The sequence below is a fragment of the Sebastes fasciatus genome, chromosome 17, assembly GCF_043250625.1.
Source record: "Sebastes fasciatus isolate fSebFas1 chromosome 17, fSebFas1.pri, whole genome shotgun sequence".
Taxonomy (NCBI): Eukaryota; Metazoa; Chordata; class Actinopteri; order Perciformes; family Sebastidae; genus Sebastes; species Sebastes fasciatus.
In genome coordinates, this window is record NC_133811.1 from 30,241,890 (window position 1) to 30,266,313 (window position 24,424).

Here is a 24,424-nt window from a genome sequence, read left to right on the forward strand (position 1 = left end):
GTAGCTGACATTCATTGATAGAAAGCAGTTTGTAAAAACAGACATCATTTATTGATTTATTTGTATCTAGTGCTGGATATCTCAATGTGAAGAGAAAGTCCAGTTTAGTTTCCAGTTAGTGGAGTCATTTATTCTTCAGGATGCATCATTAGTAGTTCACACTCCTCATTATCACATTAGTTTGAAGTCTGTCTCTACTGTCCTCTACTGTCCTCTACTGTCCTCTACTGTCCTCTACTGTCTGCCACTGTCCTCTACTGTCCTCTGCTGTCCTCTGCTGTCCTCTACTGTCCTCTACTGTCCTCTGCTGTCCTCTGCTGTCCTTTACTGTCCTCTGCTGTCCTCTGCTGTCCCCTGCTGTCCTCTGCTGTCCTCTACTGTCCTTTACCTTCCTCTGCTGTCCTCTGCTGTCCTCTACTGTCTTCTGCTGTCCTCCGCTGTCCTCCACTGTCCTCTGCTGTCCTCTACTGTCCTCTACTCTCCTCTGCTGTCCTCTACTGTCCTCTACTCTCCTCTGCTGTCGTCTGCTGTCCTCCATTGTCATTCACTGTCTTCCACTGTCCTCTATTTTCCTCTGCTGTCCTCTACCGTCCTCTACTGTCCTCTGCTGTCCCATGCTGTCATCCACTGTCATCCACTGTCATCCACTGTCATCCACTGTCTCCCACTGTCCTCTATTATCCTCTGCTGTCCTCTGCTGTCCTCTACTCTCATCCACTGTCCTCTAAACTCCTTCACTGTCCTCTACTGTCCTCCGATGTCCTCTGTCCTCCACTGTCCTCTGCTGTCCTCTAATGTCCTCTACTGTCCTCTGCTGTCCTCCGCTGTCCTCTGTTCTCCACTGTCCTCTGCTGTCCTCTACTGTCCTCTACTGTCCTCTGCTGTCCTCCACTGTCCTCTGCTGTCCTCTGTCTTCCGCTGTCCTCTACTGTCATCCGCTGTCCTCTACTGTCCTCTACTGTCCTCCGCTGTCCTCTGCTGTCCTCTACTGTCCTCCCCTGTCCTCTGCTGTCCTCCGCTGTCCTCTACTGTCCTCCGTTGTTCTCCGCTGTTCTCTACTGTCCTCTACTGTCCCCTGCTGTCCTCTACTGTCCTCTACTGTCCCATGCTGTCCTCTGTTGCTCTCTGCTGTCTTCTGCTGTCATCCACTGTCCTCTGCTATCCTCTACTATCTTTTACTCTGCTGTCCTCCGCTGTCCTCCGCTATCCTCTGCTGTCCTCTGCTGTCCTCTACTGCTGTCCTCCACTGTCCTCTGCTGTCCTCTACTGTCCTCTACTGTCCTCTGCTATCATCTGCTGTCCTCTACTGTCCTCTACTGTCCTCTGCTGTCCTCTACTGTCCTCTACTGTCCTCTGCTATCCGCTGCTGTCCCCTGCTGTCCTCTGCTGTCCTCTATTGTCCTCTACTATCCGCTGCTGTCCCCTGCTGTCCTCTGCTGTCCTCTACTGTCCTCTGCTGTCCACTGCTCTCCTCTGCTCTCCTCTACTGTCATCTACTGTCCTCTACTGTCCTCTGCTGTCTTCCACTGTCCTCTACTGTCCTCTACTGGTCTCTACTGTCCTCTACTCTACTGTCCTCTGCTGTCCCCTGCTGTCCCCTGCTGTCCTCTACTGTCCTCTACTGTCCACTGCTGTCCTCTGCTGTCCTCTACTCTGCTGTCCTCTGCTGTCCTATGCTGTCCTCCGCTGTCCTATGCTGTCCTCCATTGTCATTCACTGTCTTCCCCTGTCCTCTATTGTCCTCTGCTGTCCTCTACTATCCGCTGCTGTCCCCTGCTGTCCTCTGCTGTCCTCTATTGTCCTCTACTATCCGCTGCTGTCCCCTGCTGTCCTCAACTGTCCTCTGCTGTCCTCTATTGTCCTCTGCTGTCCTCTACTCTCCTCCACTGTCCTCTAAACTCCTTAACTGTCCTCTGCTGTCCTACGCTGTCCTCTATCCTCCGCTGTCCTCTGCTGTCCTCTACTGTCCTCTACTGTCCTCTGCTGTCCTCTGCTGTCCTCTACTGTCCTCTACTGTCCTCGGCTGTCTTCCACTGTCCTCTACTGTCCTCTACTGGTCTCTACTGTCCTCTACTCTACTGTCCTCTGCTGTCCTCTACTGTCCACTACTGTCCTCTGCTGTCCTCTACTGTCCACTGCTCTCCTCTGCTCTCCTCTGCTGTCCTCTGCTGTCCTTTAATGTCCTTTACCGTCCTCTACTGTCCTCTGCTGTCTTCCACTGTCCTCTACTGGTCTCTACTGTCCTCTACTCTACTGTCCTCTGCTGTTCTCTACTGTCCTCTACTGTCCTCTGCTGTCCTCTACTGTCCTCTCCTGTCCTCTACTGTCCTCTACTGTCCTCTACTCTACTGTCCTCTGCTGTTCTCTACTGTCCTCTCCTGTCCTCTGCTGTCCTCTACTGTCCTCTGCTGTCCTCTACTGTCCTCTACTGTCCTCTCCTGTCTGAATGCATCTAGCTCATATTTCTGTGTTAAGCTGAACTTTAAATATTCTGCACTGAAAGATGTTTAACAAATCTGTCCAAGAATAAATGTGATTCTGTTAATACATCAAATCCTTAAACAGCATCGCCCGACCGATGCTGGATTTTTGAGGCCGACACTGATATCAATATTCAACATATGGGCCGACAGTATTTTGAATAGAGACACAGAACATAAACAGACAAACTTGATACAGATTCCTTAGTTGTTGTTGTTTTGTGACCAGTAGAACTCAGTGGGACATTTCACAGTTTACAAATGAACTGGTGCTCTCTGGAGGACAAACTATGTGATGGAGACACTGTTTATGAATGAGCTCAAACTCAGTTTGGCATTTCTGCACTTCAGTTTCTTGTTACTTATCAGCCGATATATACACCGATACCATATATCTGCAATAAGCTGATATCAGCCAATAATATGGAGGTGTGATTTATCAGTGTAGCTCTACTAAACAGCATGATATAGTACAGTCAATGGAACTATCAGTGTGATGTCATCTGACCCAACCAACACAACTCAGTATGGAGGTACTACGTTAAAGCATTATTAGATAGAATAATATACTATATGAAATATTATATCACTGAAGAATATAAATAGATGATGATATGAATGTTCAGTAGGTTGTTATTGATTATGTGTGTTTTTCTGTGTTGTCTAATTATTCTCTAAATATCATTTATTTACTAAGAGAGGGTAATATATAATATTATTTCCTTCTTGCTCCTTTTCAATCATGGAATCTGTATTATTTGGTTCCAGATGACAGTTTCTATTTGGTGTTGGGAGTGAATAATAATAATGTATGAAGTGTTTAGTTCACACACATTAGTGAACCATATTAAATATTGTAGCAACAAAGCAGGAAGTTGTTTGGTTTCAGCAGGAAAACAACCATCAACTGACTCGTTGGTTCTACTTCAATAAGCAGTCTGAACTGACCTGCTGCCGCGCCATGTAGGCTTATTGTCAGGAGAGTCACAATCAACGGCTCCATTGGGACCTGTCGCATCTTGAAGCTTTGATAGGAGGACGACTTTTTCTGATTCTGGAGACACTCTGATACCTCTGATACCGTCCTTCCAGCTCGAGCAGCAGGGCTGAAATGAGGAGACGAGAAGGGGCGCTGACATCAACCTCCATCTGAGCCAATGGGGATTTAAGCTGAGCATCAACGTCACTTAGAACCGGGTAAAAGTGACCCACTGAGGTTGTCAAAGTGAAAGTAGAATGATGTTCTTTCAGCCTGTGGAGGAGGATGGGGAGACACGCGGGGCTTTATTCTGCGCGCTCACCTGTGTTCTCATATGAAAGGAGGATTTGACCTTCTGCTGCTCAGCTCTTCTATCGCCTTTTGGAGCTTCATGGAATGAAATGTGCACAAATGGATGAGGCTGTTTCTGCAGCAAGCTCACTTTTCACTCTCCCACATTAAAGAAGAAGAATAATCACCAGTTGCTACTAAAACATTTAGAGACATTTCCCTCACTGAGAATTCCTTTTATTTAATAAATAACCACATTCTTTTTTTTATTCTGAAATTAATTTATTATTGTTTATTTTATTTCCGTTTTTGCTCAGAGTTCTAACTTTGCATCAGGATGTGTTCTACCGGTCAAAAACTTGACAACAAATAAGCTTATTGGTTCAAAGTGAAATAACTGTCTGCTATTGGTGTAAAACATTCCAAGTCCCGCCTCCTCACTCAGGTGAGAGACGCAGTGGAGTGTGGAAAAGACGGAGACTGATGAGCGCAGCGGAGAAGCTGGATTTACAGAGTGATATACTTATACTTGATATACTACTGAACAGAGAGAAGTAAAACTATATATGAGCCAGTAAGAGCTCCGTCACCTATTGAAGCGACCTGAGAACATCTGAGAGCATCGTTTGATTCTTTTCTTTTCTCGGTGAGTTCCAAACAGTAAAGCAGCCGCCGCACATGGCAACACGAGTCAAATGCTCTGAGCATCAACAACAACATCTGTGTCTATGCATAGCGAAATGTTTTTGCCACTGAGTTGTATTCTAAAATTATATTTTGTATTTCTTTGGTGATAGAGGCAAAAAGAAATAAGTATGTGTAATATGTGTGTGTTATTTACATTGTGTGGACAGAGAGGGATTATTTAGCTGAATTTCATGGGTTATGAGATTAGCTTGATTCTGTTCATCCCTGTGCTGCTTGTGTGCATCAACGCAAGGTGTCAGTGTTGTGACAGGGAAAGTATTCACATTGCCTTACTCACAATATTCACATATAGTGAGTATTTAATGTTTAAACTGTAGGTTGTTTGCATAATAATCTACAACTCAAATGGGTTCATAATTATTAAATGGTCATTTCATAGTGTTTACACTTTACTATTGAGTGGTTTATAATAATAGTGAGGTTGACATATTTCATATGTTAATATTATGATGCAACAGTTATCCTACATTCATGGGTTAAGCATTGAAAAGTTGTATTATATGTTGATATTGATTAAATTAAACTGTACAGTTAAGAGCTTGGATAGATTTGCATATATTGCTATATAAACCGTGTTATTTTACACAGGCTAGGTTTTCCTGATACTCTTGAACTCCGGATTTGGATTGGAATCTCTCCCTGACGAGGGGGATGGCGAGCTACCCGTGCTGAGCACCTGGATTGAGGAGCGCCTTGCTGTCAGTGTGGTAGGACTGTGAGGAAGGACCTCAAAAGACAATTGGATCTGAACATTCTATTTTTGGGGATTACTTTTATTTTGTTAGGGTGCACCCAGTTCAATAGACATTTCAAACTGAACAAAACTGAATGCCAGCAGTAATTGTGAATTTATTATGTGTCAATACAATAATTTCCCTTTAAACTTAATTCTGTGTTCTGCTTACTCATTGTGGTGTCCGATTCCTGTTCATTACTCCTCTCTACGAATCTAGGTTATACTAGTCCAGTGTACACTTATTCTCCAGGTGGGTTACATCAACCATCAGAGTATGTCATACATATAAACAGGTACACAACATTACATATAGTGGTTCATATTTTAATCTGTAACATGTTTATTTTTTTATGGTTTTCATCACTTGTTCTGAGCAACATTACAATAACCTTCATTTTATACATTTAACTTTTATATTTTCAAGACATTTAATACATTTTCATCAAGCTTTGTGCATCATTGTAAATATTAATAGAAAAATATTTTTAAAACAAAATATTTCATGATTTTCTCTACACCCTGACAATATAGACAGTAACCATACATGTCAGTCTTCATACAAAAAATATAAAATATGTTTGTTTTTCAGATATTGCAGTTCTAATGTCTAAAGGACATGTTGCAGAAATGACATTTTTGTTAATATTGCAGATAAATGACAGTTAGCTTTGACTCTTAACAGCTCATATACATGAATTCAACAGTAATATTAAGTTATTTTATTAAATGTAGATCAAAATACACAATTACTAAGCTGTATGGTGAGGACACACAATAAATACTAGAGAAGAAAAGGTGATCTTCACCTTGTTTTTCTTGATCTTGAGGGTCACCTATGTGGGCGACCTAACCTATCATCAATGTGCTCACCTGCTGACTTCTGTTTCCATGGAAACCAGATTTGTTTGGCTTTCAGTAAAATTTTTACTTTGGTGTTTGTTCAGTGTCGCGGTAAGAAGTGTGGGACAGGTGCATTTAGATGAAAAAAATCATATAAATATTTTGTTAACAAATAAATAATTTTAATATGGTGTAAAGTAATATGTATATGAAACAATTCCATTTAAATAATAATATCATAAATGAATTATCTAATTTTATGTATCTCAACATTGAGACCACAATTGTGGGACATTTAGAAAAGTGGTGTTTGGACCCATAAAATGCTTCATAGATTTTATTAAATTAAAATGATATTTTATGTCAATATGTGTAATAACACTGTGTATATGTTTATCAAGCATTGCACTGCAGATTTTAACAAAAGTCCAAAGTTTCATTGTCAGGACTTAAAAATGCCCGTAGTTGCAGAACCAGCCTGAATGTTGTGGGAGGTCAGAGGTCACATCCTCTGCAGTAGTGTCTGATTGTTCTTGTGTTCTGTAGAACTGCTCTGCTGGGATTGAAAACAGTCCTGATCAAAATGTCAACCAACAAATCCAAGTGTTGTTTCATTGATGTTCTAGAGAGTAAATGTGGTGAGGTGCTGCCTCCAGTGGTTCACAGCTGCAGCTGATGTGCATGTTACGCCCCACCCTCGGGCAGCCCTAATGGGGCAAACAACACTCTAACACACTGACCCAAACCAAACACAGAAGACACCTTTAAAACTCTCTAATCCATAGGATTTATTAACAAGAAAATATGAACAGGACTAAATATCAAGTCCTAAACTGAGAGGCAGCAGAAGCAGCAGTCCCCACACCAGAAGCCTCTCTCTTCTGCTGCTGGCACAGGAGCTTTGAAACACCTCCTTCACAACCTTGTTTAGCAAATGCAGCCCACCTGAGCACCTCATTGAGGAGAGCAGCCCACCTGGGCACCTCGTTGAGGAGCGCAGCACACCTGGGCACCTCGTTGAGGAGTGCAGCACACCTGGGCAGAGCTACTGGAGAGGGAAAAGGGACAACAGCACAGGAAACACATCCAGCCGTAACATGCAGCAGTACAGTTTCTCAGTGTGGGCTCTTATTATCTGCTCTTTTAAACACATCTGTGTGCAATCAAACCATGTGGTTATTAAATGAAATGGAGGGGAACATCTTATATCCTTTTTCAGGTCCATATCCAATAAGGTGTTTTTATTGATGTGTCTTCAGTACAGGCCTACACACTGGTCTCGGCTCACATCAGGCCTATACTATCAGCACAGACAATATAATAAAACACCAGATAGTTTCCATGAAACAATATTTGACCTCAGATTTTGACTTTGAAATGAAAACAAGAAGCAAATGAATGAAAGCAAAGCAGAAAGAGAGTCAGAGAGCTTCTTAGAGTCAAACATCAGATCAGTTCAGCTCTGTCCGACAGGCTGAATGCTCCTGAACTGATTCAGAGCTGTGGACGCTGAAAACTGCTTGAACAAGAGAAATGTAACACCTCTGTTGATGTTTGAACACCTGATGCTGTTTTTCATTTCGCTCTCGCTTTGGAACTGTTTCAACGCTCACTTATTGTTGTTGAAGCACTTTATAAAAGGTTACAGGATTTAGGTTTAATAAGAAAACTGATCTTTTGTTCTCACTTCTTCAGCTGAGTCAGTATTAATCAGAATTATTACAGTATTATTATTATTATAATTATTACACAGACAAATCAATATGTGTCACATCTTTTATCCAGACAATGTTGTATTTATATTGTTTGTGACATAAACTCTGGTTGACAAAAACTCTTCCTGCTCACTGCAGATCAATACCTGAGTTTATCACTGCTGATCAATACCTGAGTTTATCACTGCTGATCAATACCTGAGTTTATCACTGAGTTTACCTTTACAGAGAAGTCAGCAGTGTGACAGCGCCCCCTGTGGACGGTTCATGTATCTGCCTTTGAACTCCTCATGAGAAACCACCTGATGATGTCAACTGACTTTCTGTTGGTGTCAAAACATCATGAAGATCCATCACTCTGATCACATGAACTCATCAAATTAATAACAATAAAAAAAAAAATAATAATAATAATAATAATAATTTATATTAATTTATAATAATACTTATAATAATACTAATAAATAAATAAATATAATCCACCTAGAATGTATTTAGTATCAATGAAAAATAAAAAATAAAATCCTTTTATGTTCTGAAACTGAACTGAATCAACCTCCAACTAACAACAAATAAACAGATAAATCTGAACTGCACTTTATTCATGAATAAAACCCTGATCTGTACAAGTTGTAGTAACAAGACTCAGTCAAAACCGAGTATATGTCTGGACCGTATCTGGTCAGAATGTGAATTTGTGGCTAAATTGTTACACAAATATCAGTGGTCATGTCTATAATGTTTTGTGAACAGTTTTTTTCCACTTATGTTTGATTGAAAGACAACTTATAATGAAGCAAATGACATTCAACAATAGTAAATGGTAACATGTACTAGTCATTATATTGTACATTTTATACAAGGTGAAAAGGTGTTAGCATGACATACAGTATGCAAGGTTAAAAGTATTTCAGTGTTTTATTAAAGCATGTATATCAAAAGCATTCCTCATGTAAGTGGTGTGTAACAATATATACATATGTTGAGAAAGTTTACACTGTTGTTGTTGTTGCTGCAGTATTTATTCCTAGATGGAGTGGTCTGCAACATGTAGCGGAACTGTTGCACTGTACTATAGACATATTATATTTGGTTGCTATGGTTACAGTGACAAAGACAGTAATGCATTTTTTCTTATTAATTTAATTTTAATTTAAGTGTAAATTCACCCCAAAAAAACTAATTTCTTTGTATTTATGAAAGAAATGGAATTATATCTGTCAACAATTTCTCCCTCACAAAACAAAAAAGCAATGAAAACAATGAATGTATGCAATATCTTTAACGTTTTTAAGTGAAATTATTGTCATACTCTCGCGTGGTCTTTTTTTATTATTATTTATTTTTGTATTGTGTTTTTTTTTATTTTATGTTGTTTTTGTTTCATTTCTGTTGTCCTTTTTTGTTTGTCACAGCTCTTTGTTTATGTTTTCGCTACTCTTCTTTTCTATGTAAATGTGTTTAATGTTTTCTGCTGTTACTATGGATACTGTCATTTTGAAAAAACAAAATAAAAAAAACATGCACAACAACAGCATGAGACATTGAACCGCTGACACGCTCCTCAGAAAACATGAACACACCGGTCATCCGTTCAGCATCAGTTACCATGGTGATCTACCCGAGGCCGTTACTACGAAGCGAGTTCAACACACCCAGGGTATCTTCTGGTTATCTGGCTTCACTTAACCTAACAAACGAGATCTCGCTAAACTGAACTACGAAGCTGGTTATCAACTCAGTAAGTCAACCCAGGGTTTCTCAGTCTGGATATGAGTTCACATGAACGAGGAGGTGTTTGCTGCATCTGACCAATCACAGACATGAACAAGTCTACAGACAGAAGGGCAGAGCGGCACATTATACAAAGAGTAAACTATATTAGACAAATACGAAGAAATTAAAACACTTAATCCAGACTAACAGTAACACAGTTGAAGCTGCTAAATGCAGGAAGGACAGCTGGAAAAAGAAAAAACTCCAGATGTGTGAATGCGTTAATTAACAGATTTATTAATTTAATGGAATACTCAAAAGTAAAGTGTTTTAGTCTAAATATAAACAGTGTTTACGTGAATAACAGATGACTGAAATACACGTCTTTTTACCCTTCGAGGACCATTAGGCGTCTATAAGTATTTAAACCTCCTTTCACCTGCGTCCCTCTCAGGCGGTGTGAAACGGACTCAAGAGCAAGTAAAACAAATAAATATAAAAATATAATTCAAAGCGGTAAACACCCCCAACATAAAGTCAGCTGCCCTTCCTGTATCTGTCAGTTTAAACTGTGTTGAATTTAGTCTGGATTATGACTTAAATGTCTTCATGTGTGTGTAATATTATAACACAATCACCGCACTGAGCTCTGATTGGTCAGCAGGAGGTGCTTTTATAGGAGTTGATCTCTTATCTGGAACATAACCTGCTCCGAGCAGGTCAGCCGTTCAGCATCAGTTACCATGGAGATCTACCCCGGTAAGAAGTGATCCAGCTTTGTAGGACGGAAAACCCAGAGTTAACCCTGAAGTTACCTCGATAACCACAAATCCTGTAGAGTTCTTACCGGCTGTTTGAGTGACAGCACGGACCCTTTTCACTGTGACACACTGAGAGTGTTGCTTTTCTAATGCTCCGGGCATAATTAGGTTGGCAAACCAGCTGCATTACCTCCACCTGCTGGACTGGAGTGTGGAGCAATAGATCGGCAAAATAAAATAAAAATAAATAATAATAAAAATAAACAATTATTTTTATTATTATTATTATTATTATTATTATTAATAATAATAAAAATAAATAAATAAGTAAAATCCATCTAGAATGTCTTTAGTATTAATGAACAGCCTCACTGCTCCCTGAAACCTAAAAACACCTTTAACAAAACTGAATTGAGGTAAAAATCCTTTTATGTTGTGAAACTGAACTGAATCAACCTCCAACAAACAACAAATAAACAGATAAATATGAACTGTTTTTCAGAAACACTTTATTCATGAAAAAAAACATAATCTGTACAAGTTGTAGTAAAAATGGTTGATGTTGCTCTCTATACAGTAATGGCCTCAATAATCCACCACACTCACTGATTGTAATGATAGAACATCTCAACGTTAAACTGACTCATAAATAGGAGCCATGAATTCAAAGAAACACTTCACAACGTGGGCTGCCGCCTACTTGGATGACGTCATCATCCACAGCACCGCCAACCTGAAGAAGTGTGCAGTTGTATGAGGGAGGTACGGTATCTGGGGTACCACCTGGGCGGCGGGCAGGTGTGTCCTCAGGTAGATAAGACAGCAGCGATTGCAGCCTGCCGAGGCCCAAGACCAAAAAAGAGGTGAGGCGGTTCTACAGGTGGTTCTACAGGCTGCTACCGGCGGTTCATTCACGACTTTGAGGTAGGTTGATGTAGCAGTGACCAGATGGAAATATGTGTCCAATGAATGACGTCCAAATCAAGATCATTCACCACAGTGATGCAGAACTCCATCCATCCATCTCCTATCCGGCTCATCCTGCTGAGAGTCGCGGGGGACTGGAGTCAATCCCAGTGCTCACTGGGAGAGAGGTGGAGTTCAGTTTATCACCAGCAGGATAGACAACCATTACACTGATTGTTCCAGTGAAGATTTATCCATAAACCTAAAGAGACAAAGAAAATAAAAATACATAAAATAGAAAACAAACTATTGACCATAAATGTTTGGAGAGTTCAGTTCAACAAAAGCACATATTTACAGCCTCATGTAGACCTCAGATATCCATGATTCAGTCATTGAAGTGTTAACATGTTGTTAGTATAAATCCTTTATTTTAATTTGGTTCGACACCATTTTAATAAATTGGTGTCTCTGTTTTTCTAAAGGTTAATATTTGAGTTTTTAATATACAGACAGTTTATCTGAGCTGCTGATGTGAAGCTTTCTGAAAGCATCTCCGTCTTTCTCTTAATAATCTCACTTCACGTCATATTAAACAGTTTCACCTTCGTTGTGGAAAAACTCAAAGATGTTCTTTCCAGCTACAACGTGTCACAGAAGTTTTACAGCGGATAAAGAAACAATCACAGAAGCTCCTTCTGCACATAGTTTAAGGCAGCTTTGTTTAACAACAGGTGTGAATGCTTCATGTCCCATATGAAGCAACTCACTGTGTGCAGGCTGGTGTGTTCATCATTTAGGATCCTGGATTCAGTTCCTCCAAGACCTCAGCGTTGTTTACAGCTGTAAGGTCAGAAACACATTGTTAGCCCTCAGCAAACACTGCAGGAAGAAGTCCTTCAGCACAAAATACACTAACTCTTTTTAATCTACAGAGATTCAGCTCAGAGGAAATAGAATAAAAACAAGTTGTACTTACGAGATGGAGGGCGTTTGGCTGAAATAAAAAGACAAGACTAATTATTGATGTTGTCACAGTTGAAGATGTCAGACTTTGTCTCCTTTAATGTTTCCAGTGATGACCCGCTCTTCTACTCACTCAAACTCATCAATAAATCCCTTCTACCTTTTGTTTGACATCATTTATTTTCCATCACCTCTCCCTTACATCATCATGCTATAGTCATATTATCATCAAACTGTGGCTCTGAGCCTTACAGCACTGACTGCTGGTTCAAACACATTTAGATGTACTGGGAAGTGAAATTAGTTTGGATAAAAGCATCAACTTAAAAGTCTAAAATCAAAACAGAGAGGAAAAGACATGAGACGATGTTTCTGTTTGGGTTTCTCACCGTTCTTCTTTTTATAAATGACGACTCCAATCACAGCGATGAGGACGAGAACAAGAACAACCACTGCAGCGATGATGGGGACGGTCATGTCAGTGGGCTTCTCTTTCTCTGTTGAGCACAAAACAACAACAAATAGTCACAAACTGAGGCCTGTACTACAAAGCGAGTTCAACACACCCAGGGTATGTTCTCGTTATCTGGCTTCACTTATATATAAAAACTAGATGATAGAAAGTGACAACAACACAACTTCCCATCCACATAAAACTACATGAACTGCAGAACAGTGACAGTGAACTAAATGTGTGTTTGCCATCTCCATCACTCCTGATCTCAGTCTCACCTCTGTTGGTCCTGATCACTGCTTTGTCCAGTCTGGTGACGAGGTCGCCCTTCACACCAGAGAGCTGAAACACACAGTCGTACCTCGTCCAGTCTTCAGCTGATGAAAGTTTCAGGTCAGCACTCATCTGGAAGGTTCCATCGTGGTTGGGGAGGATCTCTCCGAGGTCCACGTCCTCATGAAGCTCCACTCCATCTTTCCTCCAGAACAGTGCGGCTATGTCAGGGTAGAAACCTGTAGCGTGGCAGCTGACTGGAGAGGAGGGAGTCTTCTGGAGGAGAGACACTGAGGGAAGCTCTGGAGAGTAAAGACAACAGTATTATTATTTACTGCAAATTAATATTAGCATTCCTGTTTGATGTGTTTTAAATGCCTTCGTAACACATAGGGGAGAGCGGGGTCAGTTGGGACAGGGGGACAGTAGGGACAGAGACTTTTTAAATATACGGTGTTAATATTTAGACTGCATTTATTCAATTTAAATGATATTTGTTTAGTCCAGAACAAGATGTCCCAACCGTTATTTATCCGTTAATTTTATCTAAATTGTGTCTTTCATGTTCGGGTTTAGCTCTTAAAATAAACCAGATATAAATTGTTAGCAGACACCTGTATCTGTTCAGGGATCAAACTATTCTCATTACTGGTCAAGTAGTCTGTGAGCAATGGGACGTTATTTGGTGTCGATACCAAAGTGTGAGAGAGGTGAGAGGAAATGAAAGAAAGAGAAATGTGTGTAAAGAGAGACGCAGTGGGTCTCTGTATGTTGGTGACATGTACTGTAATGTTACTGTTGCTTAGAAACAGAGGAGACATATGAAGATTGTTCAGGTCATGTGATTCTACCTGTTCTCAGCAGAACGCTCCTCCCATAGTTCACAAAATTCTTCAGATACTCAGGACAAAGCTGGGTGTGGTAGTGTTTATAATATGCTATCTTAGCTTTGTCATTATCCCACTTGTGTTTGGTGATGACAGCCTGTTGTTTTGGAGCGACCCATGTCTCTGTCTTCAGGTCAAATGATATCCAGTCTTCTCCATCATAACCATACTGACGAAAACCTTTAACGTCACCAGTCACATCGTCCCATTCACAGCCGTACATCCACTGGTAAATGTGGAGATCTGAGAGAGAGAGACAGAGACGGCATTAAACCAGAGTGAGATCACAGCCCAGTCATCTATTATCAGTTGATATCACATCTTTACCACAGAGACACACTGATCCACAGACACCAAGACAGAGGATCTACACCTCCTGCTGTTATTGGCTCCATGAAAGACACTTACAGCCAATCATCATGTGGACAGTGTGGACGTCTTGGAGAGAGACAGAGAGGCAGAGACTGCTGGGAAACAGAGTGACATCCTAACACAGTTCAGATCCTCTTTTTACCACAGAGACACAGTGCCTCCACTGAGACCAACAGTTTCTCTCCACTGCTGAAGGTGCTGTGGCTTCATGTGAGCTGCAGGAACAGAGTCCTGACTAGCAGACTCACATTAAACCTGATCCTGGACTGAACGTTACATCCACTGAGACCCTGCAGCCAGTGGATCAGTCCAACAACATCCTCTTCCTGTGACAAACTCCAGACCAGACTGTCCTGAGGCTGCTCTAGAAGCTTCCACTGAAGGACACTTTCAGTCCAGGATGAGTCACTAGACTCCAGCTGCTCAGCCAGGACAGCACTGTGTTACTACAACTGGTCACAATAAGGCAGAGACCATCAGGACCATTATGGAGACTGGGAGGCAGTCTGTGTGTCCTGATTGGTCCATCCATCAGTCAGTCATTCAAGACAACCAACAGCTGTTTCCACCTGCAGATGTTGGCTTGATGCTGCCTGCTGGGATGGACCAACACACTGTGGTCAGTACAGTAGAGTTAATCTAATCTAATCTGGAGTTCTACTGTATAGTTAGGGCTGAAACTCATTATTCTTTTCATCAGCAATTATTATTGGATTAATAGATTAAACATTTACTTATTTTAAAATGTCAGAAAATAGTGAAGATGCCCGTCACAAGTTCTCAGAGTCTAAAGTGAAATCTTCAAATTGCTTCTTTTGTCTGAACAACACTGAACAGGATTTAATAGAAAATGATATTAAACAGAGAAAAGGTGCAAATACTCATATTGATAAACCTGAACTAGAACATGTTTGATAATCTGTTTGATAAATTAAAGACTATCATAGACACACTGTGGTCATGTAAAGGTAATCTAATCTAATCTGTAGTTTTAACATATATTTAAGGATGAGTTATTATTGTTGTGATTATTGATTATATCATGACTATGAATAAATCAATAAATTGTTTACACTGTAAAATGTCAATAATTATTATTAAATTAAAAATATTATTAAATGATAAAAGTATTATTAAAACCTCCTGCTACTCCTCTCATATGAGGACCCAGCAGAAGCAGCCTGCGGCCCGTTTACAGTCCTGCTCCGTACTTTAAGAAACCAGCAGGCAGTAATGTTCCTCTATCAGCTGTGGGTTGTAAAACTGTTGTGATAAACAGGTTCCTGCAGCAGAGTTCTTATGGACCAACTCACTGTGGGCAGTTCAGTAGACTGATTCTGATCTAATCTAGTGGAGACAAAGGGTTCATCATCTCTGCTGGTTATTATGGGATGGACAGAAACACTGTGTGTGTGGTAACATCTGTTCACTAAAATACAGGATGAAAATATAAACAACATTTTATCAGTAGAAAGTGAAACATGAACAAACCTCCAGTTTGGTTGAAGCGCTGCTTTGCATCTTCAATGCCGACTTTGAATTCCTGCTGGTGACGCTTACATTTCTCAGCCTCCCCCTCCCAAAACTGAGGATAATCATCTGTGACTTTGTTCATCCAGTCCTGTTTTGGTTCATTTCTCCTGGTGTTACTGTCATAGTAATCTATCTGAACTTCATCAACCAACCCAACAGCCACAAACTCTGGGAAGTTTGGGACTCCAGTAGATCCAGTGAAGAAATACTTCAGAGAGTGAGTCACTGGAAGAGAAAGTTAACGTCATGATTTCAGTTTTTATATCATACTTTTATAAATCACTGAACAACGTTATTTCTCTGAACACAGAATCAAAAAGAACTACAAGACATCCTAATAATCTCTGTGTAGTCAATACATATATAAATATATTTAGTTCCAGACACTCTTTAATATTTCTGATGATTTAGTCTTGAAAACTGTTTTAATTCTGAAATAAAATATAAAAGGAGTCTCATATTTAGGTCATACAGTTGTGTAGCTGACATTCATTGATAGAAAGCAGTTTGTAAAAACAGACATCATTTATTGATTTATTTGTATCTAGTGCTGGATATCTCAATGTGAAGACAAAGTCCAGTTTAGTTTCCAGTTAGTGGAGTCATTTATTCTTCAGGATGCATCATTAGTAGTTCACACTCCTCATTATCACATTAGTTTGAAGTCTGTCTCTACTGTCCTCTACTGTCCTCTGCTGTCCTCTACTGTCCTCTACTGTCCTCTACTGTCCTCTACTGTCCTCTGCTGTCCTCTACTGTTCTCTGCTGTCCTCTGCTGTCCTCTGCTGTCCTCTACTCTGCTGTCCTCTACTGTCCTCTGCTGTCCTCTACTGTCCTCTGCTGTCCTCTCCTGTCCTCTGCTGTCCTCTACTGTCCTCTCCTGTCTGAATGCATCTAGCTCATATTTCTGTGTTAAGCTGAACTTTAAATATTCTGCACTGAAAGATGTTTAACAAATCTGTCCAAGAATAAATGTGATTCTGTTAATACATCAAATCCTTAAACAGCATCGCCCGACCGATGCTGGATTTTTGAGGCCGACACTGATATCAATATTCAACATATGGGCCGACAGTATTTTGAATAGAGACACAGAACATAAACAGACAAACTTGATACAGATTCCTTAGTTGTTGTTGTTTTGTGACCAGTAGAACTCAGTGGGACATTTCACAGTTTCCAAATGAACTGGTGCTCTCTGGAGGACAAACTATGTGATGGAGACACTGTTTATGAATGAGCTCAAACTCAGTTTGGCATTTCTGCACTTCAGTTTCTTGTTACTTATCAGCCGATATATACACCGATACCATATATCTGCAATAAGCTGATATCAGCAAATAATATGGACGTGTGATTTATCAGTGTAGCTCTACTAAACAGCATGATATAGTACAGTCAATGGAACTATCAGTGTGATGTAATCTGACCCAACCAACACAACTCAGTATGGAGGTACTACTTTAAAGCATTATTAGATAGAGTAATATACTATATGAAATATTATATCACTGAAGAAACTATAAATAGATGATGATATGAATGTTCAGTAGGTTGTTATTGATTATGTGTGTTTTTCTGTGTTGTCTTATTATTCTCTAAATATCATTTATTTATATCTTTTCCTATGCAAAATGTTAAATTAATTAATCTGTATGTATGTTTTATTTTATTAATTATGTGTTTTTCTGGCTTTTTTTATTCTTTCTTTATTTATTTATATTTTATTTTTGTTTTATTTTTTATTAATTTTATTTATTTTTGCTTTTTGTCATTTACATTATTTTATGTTTTTATTTTTTTATTTTAAATCTTAATTTTGAACCATCATTCCCTGTGTAGATATATTATTATACGTTATTTTGTCTAGGCAGAAATGCTCTGTGTTAAATATCGGTGAATAATATTATTTTTCTTAAATAAACAAAATTATATATATATATATATATATATAAATATATATAGTTAATAAAATTATATCAGGTTTTTTAAATGGAATTTTTCAAATCTTTTTCTCATTTTTTTTACATTAGTACCAATTCCCAGAGGACAAGAAGCAAATTTTTAAGAAAACTATGGTGACTAAAGTCCAACACTTTTAGCTGCTACTGGCTGCTAATTGGTAAATGTTGTTTAGACATACAATATGCAAAGCTCCAAAGCACCTTGTTTCATTATTACTGTGAGCTCTAACAACTTAAAAAGCGACTCTCTTACACCCCCTAGAGCCTGGAGGCATATTACACAAATACAATACCACAAAGAAATACATGGCTCCTACAAAAATATACTTCACAATACCATAAAACACAATATAACAGACAATACAAATACACCACCCACTACAGATAATATACAATCATAAAATAAATAAACACGTAAAAAGACAATAAAATGTAAGTATCTAGAACATGGGGTTAAACAACGTGTAAAATAAGATCTAGGTTAAATATATGACTACAATATATTATTATTACCTGATGAAACATTATGAATGAATGAATCTCAATTATTATAAATAAACTCGTTAATAAAAAAAGCCTGATGGTGTTTTCATTTCTGCCTTAAAGTGGTGTTAATGAAGCTCTTCAAAGTGACTTACAGTAAAGTTATTATAACTACTAAACGTTGTTAGTAAATCTTACCTGCGGATGCAGCGTGGCAGAGGCACAGCAGCAAAATAACTTTCCTCATTTTGTTCACATAAAGAAACACCGAGAAGAGAAATTCACCACGATGTTACTCCTCTCCTTCTCCGTCTTCTTCTGGTTCCTTCCAACATGCGCAGCAGCTTCATTCTGACCATTAGAAAACTCCACATTGGCTGTGCGTCATGACTCATCATGAGTTACTAGGTGAGATTGAACAACACAGGTTTTCAGTGGGAAGTGACACTATATATTGACAGAAAAACTACAGAACAGGAGACAAACAGCAGCACATAATGTATATAAAGTCATAAATATGACTTCATCAAGTTATTGTTGGTTTTCTAAAGACAATGTATAATGGTAACAATTATGTTACAATATGTTTTGTTGTTATTTAACGTCATCCTGTTCAATATTTAGGTTTTTGTCATTATATATAATAATAATAACATATTGTAACACAATTCTGTTACAATTATTCATTGTCTTTAGAAAACCATCAATAATTTGACGTAATATCATATCATATAATATAATATCACAGTTGTGGGACAGGTGTTTGGACCCATAAAATGCTTCATACATTTCATTAAAAATGATGTAATTAATGTCATCTGAAGGGAAAAAAAAACATTATTTTATATATATATATATTATTTTAGAACTCAATAAATAATTTAGTTCAATCTCTTAAAACTGCAGGTGGAATAGAGGTATTTTTTTTAAAAAGCACTAATTAAAACAGAAAACAATGATATGAAGGCATTAGGAACAAATTGATTGATAAAGTCGTGAAAAATTGGAATGATGAAATGAAGCACCTGTGAGATATGACAAACAGTTTAATGTGAGGCTACAACCTTTCAGGAGTAGAATCCCGTCTGTGAGAACAGAGGTCAGATGAGGACAAGTAAAACAGAAACCATGAATGGACCAGAACACTCACACATACAGTCTACACATACAAACTGTGTTTATACCATCACTCTATTTAATACAACACATCAAGGTCATGGCCCTCATATCCAGAGAGCAATACTTGGGTGTTTTTATGTGCTTTTAACATGCAACTTTTTAAAGAAAAAGATAAATACAACTCATTTCCTTTTGATATATTCACCAGATACAAGGGTTATTTTCCTTTAGGTGCAGTTTCTTGTAGATTTAAAGCCAATTGTTCACACTTTATGTATGACTTTTCAGTCTCACATCATTGAAGTTTTACTGATGATCATGTTTGATGTTGTTTCTTCAACACCAGAGGAATGTGGCAAAACGAAGAAGACAAGAAGCTGCGATGGCCTGGCAGGGACCAAAATAACAACCATGTTACTGTGTATGCCACAATATGCAGATCATGCTGGATCTCTGTGTCACAACAACACAGAAACGAAACCTAGTATGTCATAAATATAAACAGGTACACAACATTACATATAGTGGTTCATATTTTAATCTGTATCATGTTTTTTTTTATGGTTTTCATCACTTGTTCTGAGCAACATTATAATAACCTTTATTTTATACATTTTGCTTTTTTAACTTCTATAATATTTTAAAATAAATTAATTTTCATCAAGCTTTGTGCATCATTATAAGTATTGATATAAAATATATTTTTTTTTAAATATTTCATGATTTTCTCTACACCCTGAAAAATATAGACAGTAACCATAAATGTCAGTCTTCATACAAAAAATATAAAATATGTTGTTTTTTATGACAGATATTGCAGTTCTAATGTCTAATGTCTTAAGGACATGTTGCAGAAATGACATTTTTGTTAATATTGCAGATAAATGACAGTTAGCTTTGACTCTTAACATCTAATATACATGAATTCAACAGTAATATTAAGTTATTTTATTAAATGTAGATCAAAATACACAATTACTAAGCTGTATGGTGAGGACACACAATAAATACTAGAGAAGAAAAGGTGATCTTCACCTTGTTTTTCTTGATCTTGAGGGTCACCTATGTGGGCGACCTAACCTGTCATCAATGTGCTCACCTGCTGACTTCTGTTTCCATGGAAACCAGATTTGTTTGGCTTTGAGTAAAACTTTTACTTTGGTGTTTGTTCAGTAAGAAGTTTGGGACAGTTGCATTTAGATGAAGAAATCATATCAATAATTTGTAAATAAATAAATAATTTTAATATGGTGTAAAGTAATATGTTTATGAAACAATTCCATTTTAAATAATATCATATTATAATTTGATTAGCTCATTTTATTTATCTCAACATTGAGACCACAGCTGTGGGACATGAAGAAAAGTGGTATTTGGACCCATAAAATGCGTCATATATTTTATTAAATTAAAATTATATTTTATGTCAATATGTGTAATAACACTGTGTATATGTTTATCAAGCATTGCACTGCAGATTTTAACAAAAGTCCAAAATTTCATAGCTGGGATTTAAAAATGCCCGTAGTTGCAGAACCAGCATGAATGTTGTGGGAGGTCAGAGGTCACATCCTCTGCAGTAGTGTCTGATTGTTCTTGTGTTCTGTAGAACTGCTCTGCTGGGATTGAAAACAGTCCTGATCAAAATGTCAACCAACAAATCCAAGTGTTGTTTCATTAATGTTCTAGAGAGTAAATGTGGTGAGGTGCTGCCTCCAGTGGTTCACAGCTGCAGCTGATGTGCATGTTACGCCCCACCCTCGGGCAGCCCTAATGGGGCAAACAACACTCTAACACACTGACCCAAACCAAACACAGAAGACACCTTTAAAACTCTCAAATCCATAGGATTTATTAACAAGAAAATATGAACAAGACTAAATATCAAGTCCTAAACTGAGAGGCAGCAGAAGCAGCAGTCCCCACACCAGAAGCCTCTCTCTTCTGCTGCTGGCACAGGAGCTTTGAAACACCTCCTTCACAACCTCGTTTAGCAAATGCAGCACACCTGGGCACCTCGTTGAGGAGCGCAGCACACCTGGGCACCTCGTTGAGGAGAGCAGCACACCTGGGCACCTCGTTGAGGAGCGCAGCACACCTGGGCACCTCGTTGAGGAGCGCAGCACACCTGGGCACCTCGTTGAGGAGAGCAGCACACCTGGGCACCTCGTTGAGGAGCGCAGCACACCTGGGCACCTCGTTGAGGAGTGCAGCACACCTGGGCACCTCGTTGAGGAGAGCAGCACACCTGGGCACCTCGTTGAGGAGTGCAGCACACCTGGGCACCTCGTTGAGGAGCGCAGCACACCTGGGCAGAGCTACTGGAGAGGGAAAAGGGACAACAGCACAGGAAACACATCCAGCCGTAACATGCAGCAGTACAGTTTCTCAGTGTGGACTCTTATTATCTGCTCTTTTAAACACATCTGTGTGCAATCAAACCATGTGGTTATTAAATGAAATGAAGGGGAACATCTTATATCCTTTTTCAAGTCCATATCCAATAAGGTGTTTTTATTGATGTGTCTTCAGTACAGGCCTACACACTGGTCTCGGCTCACATCAGGCCTATACTATCAGCACAGACAATATAATAAAACACCAGATAGTTTCCATGAAACAATATTTGACCTCCGATTTTGACTTTGAAATGAAAACAAGAAGCAAATGAATGAAAGCAAAGCAGAAAGAGAGTCAGAGAGCTTCTTAGAGTCAAACATCAGATCAGTTCAGCTCTGTCCGACAGGCTGAATGCTCCTGAACTGATTCAGAGCTGTGGACGCTGAAAACTGCTTGAACAAGAGAAATGTAACACCTCTGTTGATGTTTGAACACCTGATGCTGTTTTTCATTTCGCTCTCGCTTTGGAACTGTTTCAACCCTAACTTATTGTTGTTGAAGCACTTTATAAAAGGTTACAGGATTTAGGTTTAATAAGAAAACTCTGATCTTTTGTTCTCACTTCTACAGCTGAGTCAGTATTAATCAGAATTATTACAGTATTATTATTATTATAATTATTACACAGACAAATCAATATGTGTCACATCTTTTATCCAGACAATGTTGTATTTATATTGTTTGTGACATAAACTCTGGTTGAATAAAGCTCTTCCTGCTCACTGCTGATCAATACCTGAGTTTATCACTGAGTTTACCTTTACAGAGAAGTCAGCAGTGTGACAGCGCCCCCTGTGGACGGTTCATGTATCTGCCTTTGAACTCCTCATGAGAAACCACCTGATGATGTCACCTGACTTTCTGTTGGTGTCAAAACATCATGGAGATCCATCACTCTGATCACATGTACTCATCAAATTAATAACAATAAAAATAATAATAATAATAATAATACTAATAATAATAATAATAATTTATATTAATTTACAATTATAATAATAATAATAATAATAATACTTATAATAATACTAATAAATAAATAAATATAATCCACCTAGAATGTATTTAGTATCAATGAAAAATAAAAAATAAAATCCCTTTTTGTTCTGAAACTGAACTGAATCAACCTCCAACTAACAACAAATAAACAGATAAATCTGAACTGCACTTTATTCATGAATAAAACCCTGATCTGTACAAGTTGTAGTAACAAGACTCAGTCAAAACCGAGTATATGTCTGGACCGTATCTGGTCAGAATGTGAATGTGTGGCTAAATTGTTACACAAATATCAGTGGTCATGTCTATAATGTTTTGTGAACAGTTTTTTTCCACTTATGTTTGATTGAAAGACAACTTATAATGAAGCAAATGACATTCAACAATAGTTAATGGTAACATTTACTAGTCATTATATTGTACATTTTATACAAGGTGAAAAGGTGTTAGCATGACATACAGTATGCAAGGTTAAAAGTATTTCAGTGTTTTATTAAAGCATGTGCATCAACAGCATTCCTCATATAAGTGGTGTGTAACAATATATACATATGTCGAGAAAGTTTACACTGTTGTTGTTGTTGCTGCAGTATTGATTCCTAGATGGAGTGGTCTGCAACATGTAGCGGAACTGTTGCACTGTACTATAGAAATATTATATTTGGTTGCTATGGTTACAGTGACAAAGACAGTAATGCATTTTTTCTTATTAATTTAATTTTAATTTAAGTAAATTCACCCAAAAAAAACTAATTTCTTTGTATTTATGAAAGAAATGGAATTATATCTGTCAACAATTTCTCCCTCACAAAACAAAAAAGCAATGAAAACAATGAATGTATGCAATATCTTTAACGTTTTTAAGTGAAATTATTGTCATACTCTCGCGTGGTCTTTTTTTATTATTATTTATTTTTGTATTGTGTTTTTTTTTATTTTATGTTGTTTTTGTTTCATTTCTGTTGTCCTTTTTTGTTTGTCACAGCTCTTTGTTTATGTTTTCGCTACTCTTCTTTTCTATGTAAATGTGTTTAATGTTTTCTGCTGTTACTATGGATACTGTCATTTTGAAAAAACAAAATAAAAAAAACATGCACAACAACAGCATGAGACATTGAACCGCTGACACGCTCCTCAGAAAACATGAACACACCGGTCATCCGTTCAGCATCAGTTACCATGGTGATCTACCCGAGGCCGTTACTACGAAGCGAGTTCAACACACCCAGGGTATCTTCTGGTTATCTGGCTTCACTTAACCTAACAAACGAGATCTCGCTAAACTGAACTACGAAGCTGGTTATCAACTCAGTAAGTCAACCCAGGGTTTCTCAGTCTGGATATGAGTTCACATGAACGAGGAGGTGTTTGCTGCATCTGACCAATCACAGACATGAACAAGTCTACAGACAGAAGGGCAGAGCGGCACATTATACAAAGAGCAAACTATATTAGACAAATACGAAGAAATTAAAACACTTAATCCAGACTAAACGTAACACAGTTGAAGCTGCTAAATGCAGGAAGGACAGCTGGAAAAAGAAAAAACTCCAGATGTGTGAATGCGTTAATTAACAGATTTATTCATTTAATGGAATACTCAAAAGTAGTGTTTTAGTCTAAATATAAACAGTGTTTACGTGAATAACAGATGACTGAAATACACGTCTTTTTACCCTTCGAGGACCATTTGGCGTCTATAAGTATTTAAACCTCCTTTCACCTGCGTCCCTCTCAGGCGGTGTGAAACGGACTCAAGAGCAAGTAAAACAAATAAATATAAAAATATAATTCAAAGCTGTAAACACCCCCAACATAAAGTCAGCTGCCCTTCCTGTATCT

At 38.4% G+C, this 24,424-nt stretch overlaps 2 protein-coding genes and 2 long non-coding RNA genes across 6 annotated transcripts in view; 1 reads left to right on the top strand and 3 right to left on the bottom strand.

The window, feature by feature from the left end:
• The window catches only part of LOC141754400 (major histocompatibility complex class I-related gene protein-like), a 49,872-nt gene extending 46,328 nt beyond the window's left edge, over positions 1-3,544 (bottom strand). The window contains exon 1 of one of the 2 annotated variants that reach the window (XR_012590623.1): positions 3,429-3,544. Coding sequence is in view for 1 of the 2 variants with exons in the window: in XM_074613439.1 (XP_074469540.1) it covers positions 3,429-3,498 (70 nt within the window). In the remaining variant the exon portion in view is untranslated. The remainder of the gene's footprint in view (positions 1-3,428) is intronic. The other variant, XM_074613439.1, reaches the window with a different exon arrangement.
• Positions 1-24,424, top strand: part of LOC141754421 (uncharacterized) — an 87,150-nt gene that overhangs the window by 48,910 nt on the left and 13,816 nt on the right. The gene's annotated exons all lie outside the window — the stretch shown is intronic.
• On the bottom strand, positions 196-3,418 carry LOC141754434 (uncharacterized). Its single transcript, XR_012590647.1, has 2 exons — positions 1,613-3,418; positions 196-912 (listed from the first exon to the last, which is right to left on the bottom strand). It is a non-coding gene; the product is annotated as an uncharacterized LOC141754434 (long non-coding RNA).
• On the bottom strand, positions 10,719-18,427 carry LOC141754406 (class I histocompatibility antigen, F10 alpha chain-like). Of its 2 annotated transcripts, none has more exons than XM_074613463.1 (8): positions 18,263-18,427; positions 15,576-15,842; positions 13,677-13,955; positions 12,831-13,127; positions 12,488-12,589; positions 12,112-12,129; positions 11,903-11,975; positions 10,719-11,394 (listed from the first exon to the last, which is right to left on the bottom strand). In XM_074613463.1, exons 1-7 carry the CDS (start codon positions 18,309-18,311, stop codon positions 11,929-11,931), a joined length of 1,059 nt encoding a protein of 352 aa, XP_074469564.1. In that variant the 5' UTR covers positions 18,312-18,427; the 3' UTR covers positions 10,719-11,394; positions 11,903-11,928. The 2 variants fall into 2 exon arrangements, with proteins under 2 accessions (XP_074469564.1, XP_074469563.1); XM_074613462.1 differs by having other exon boundaries at positions 12,488-12,595.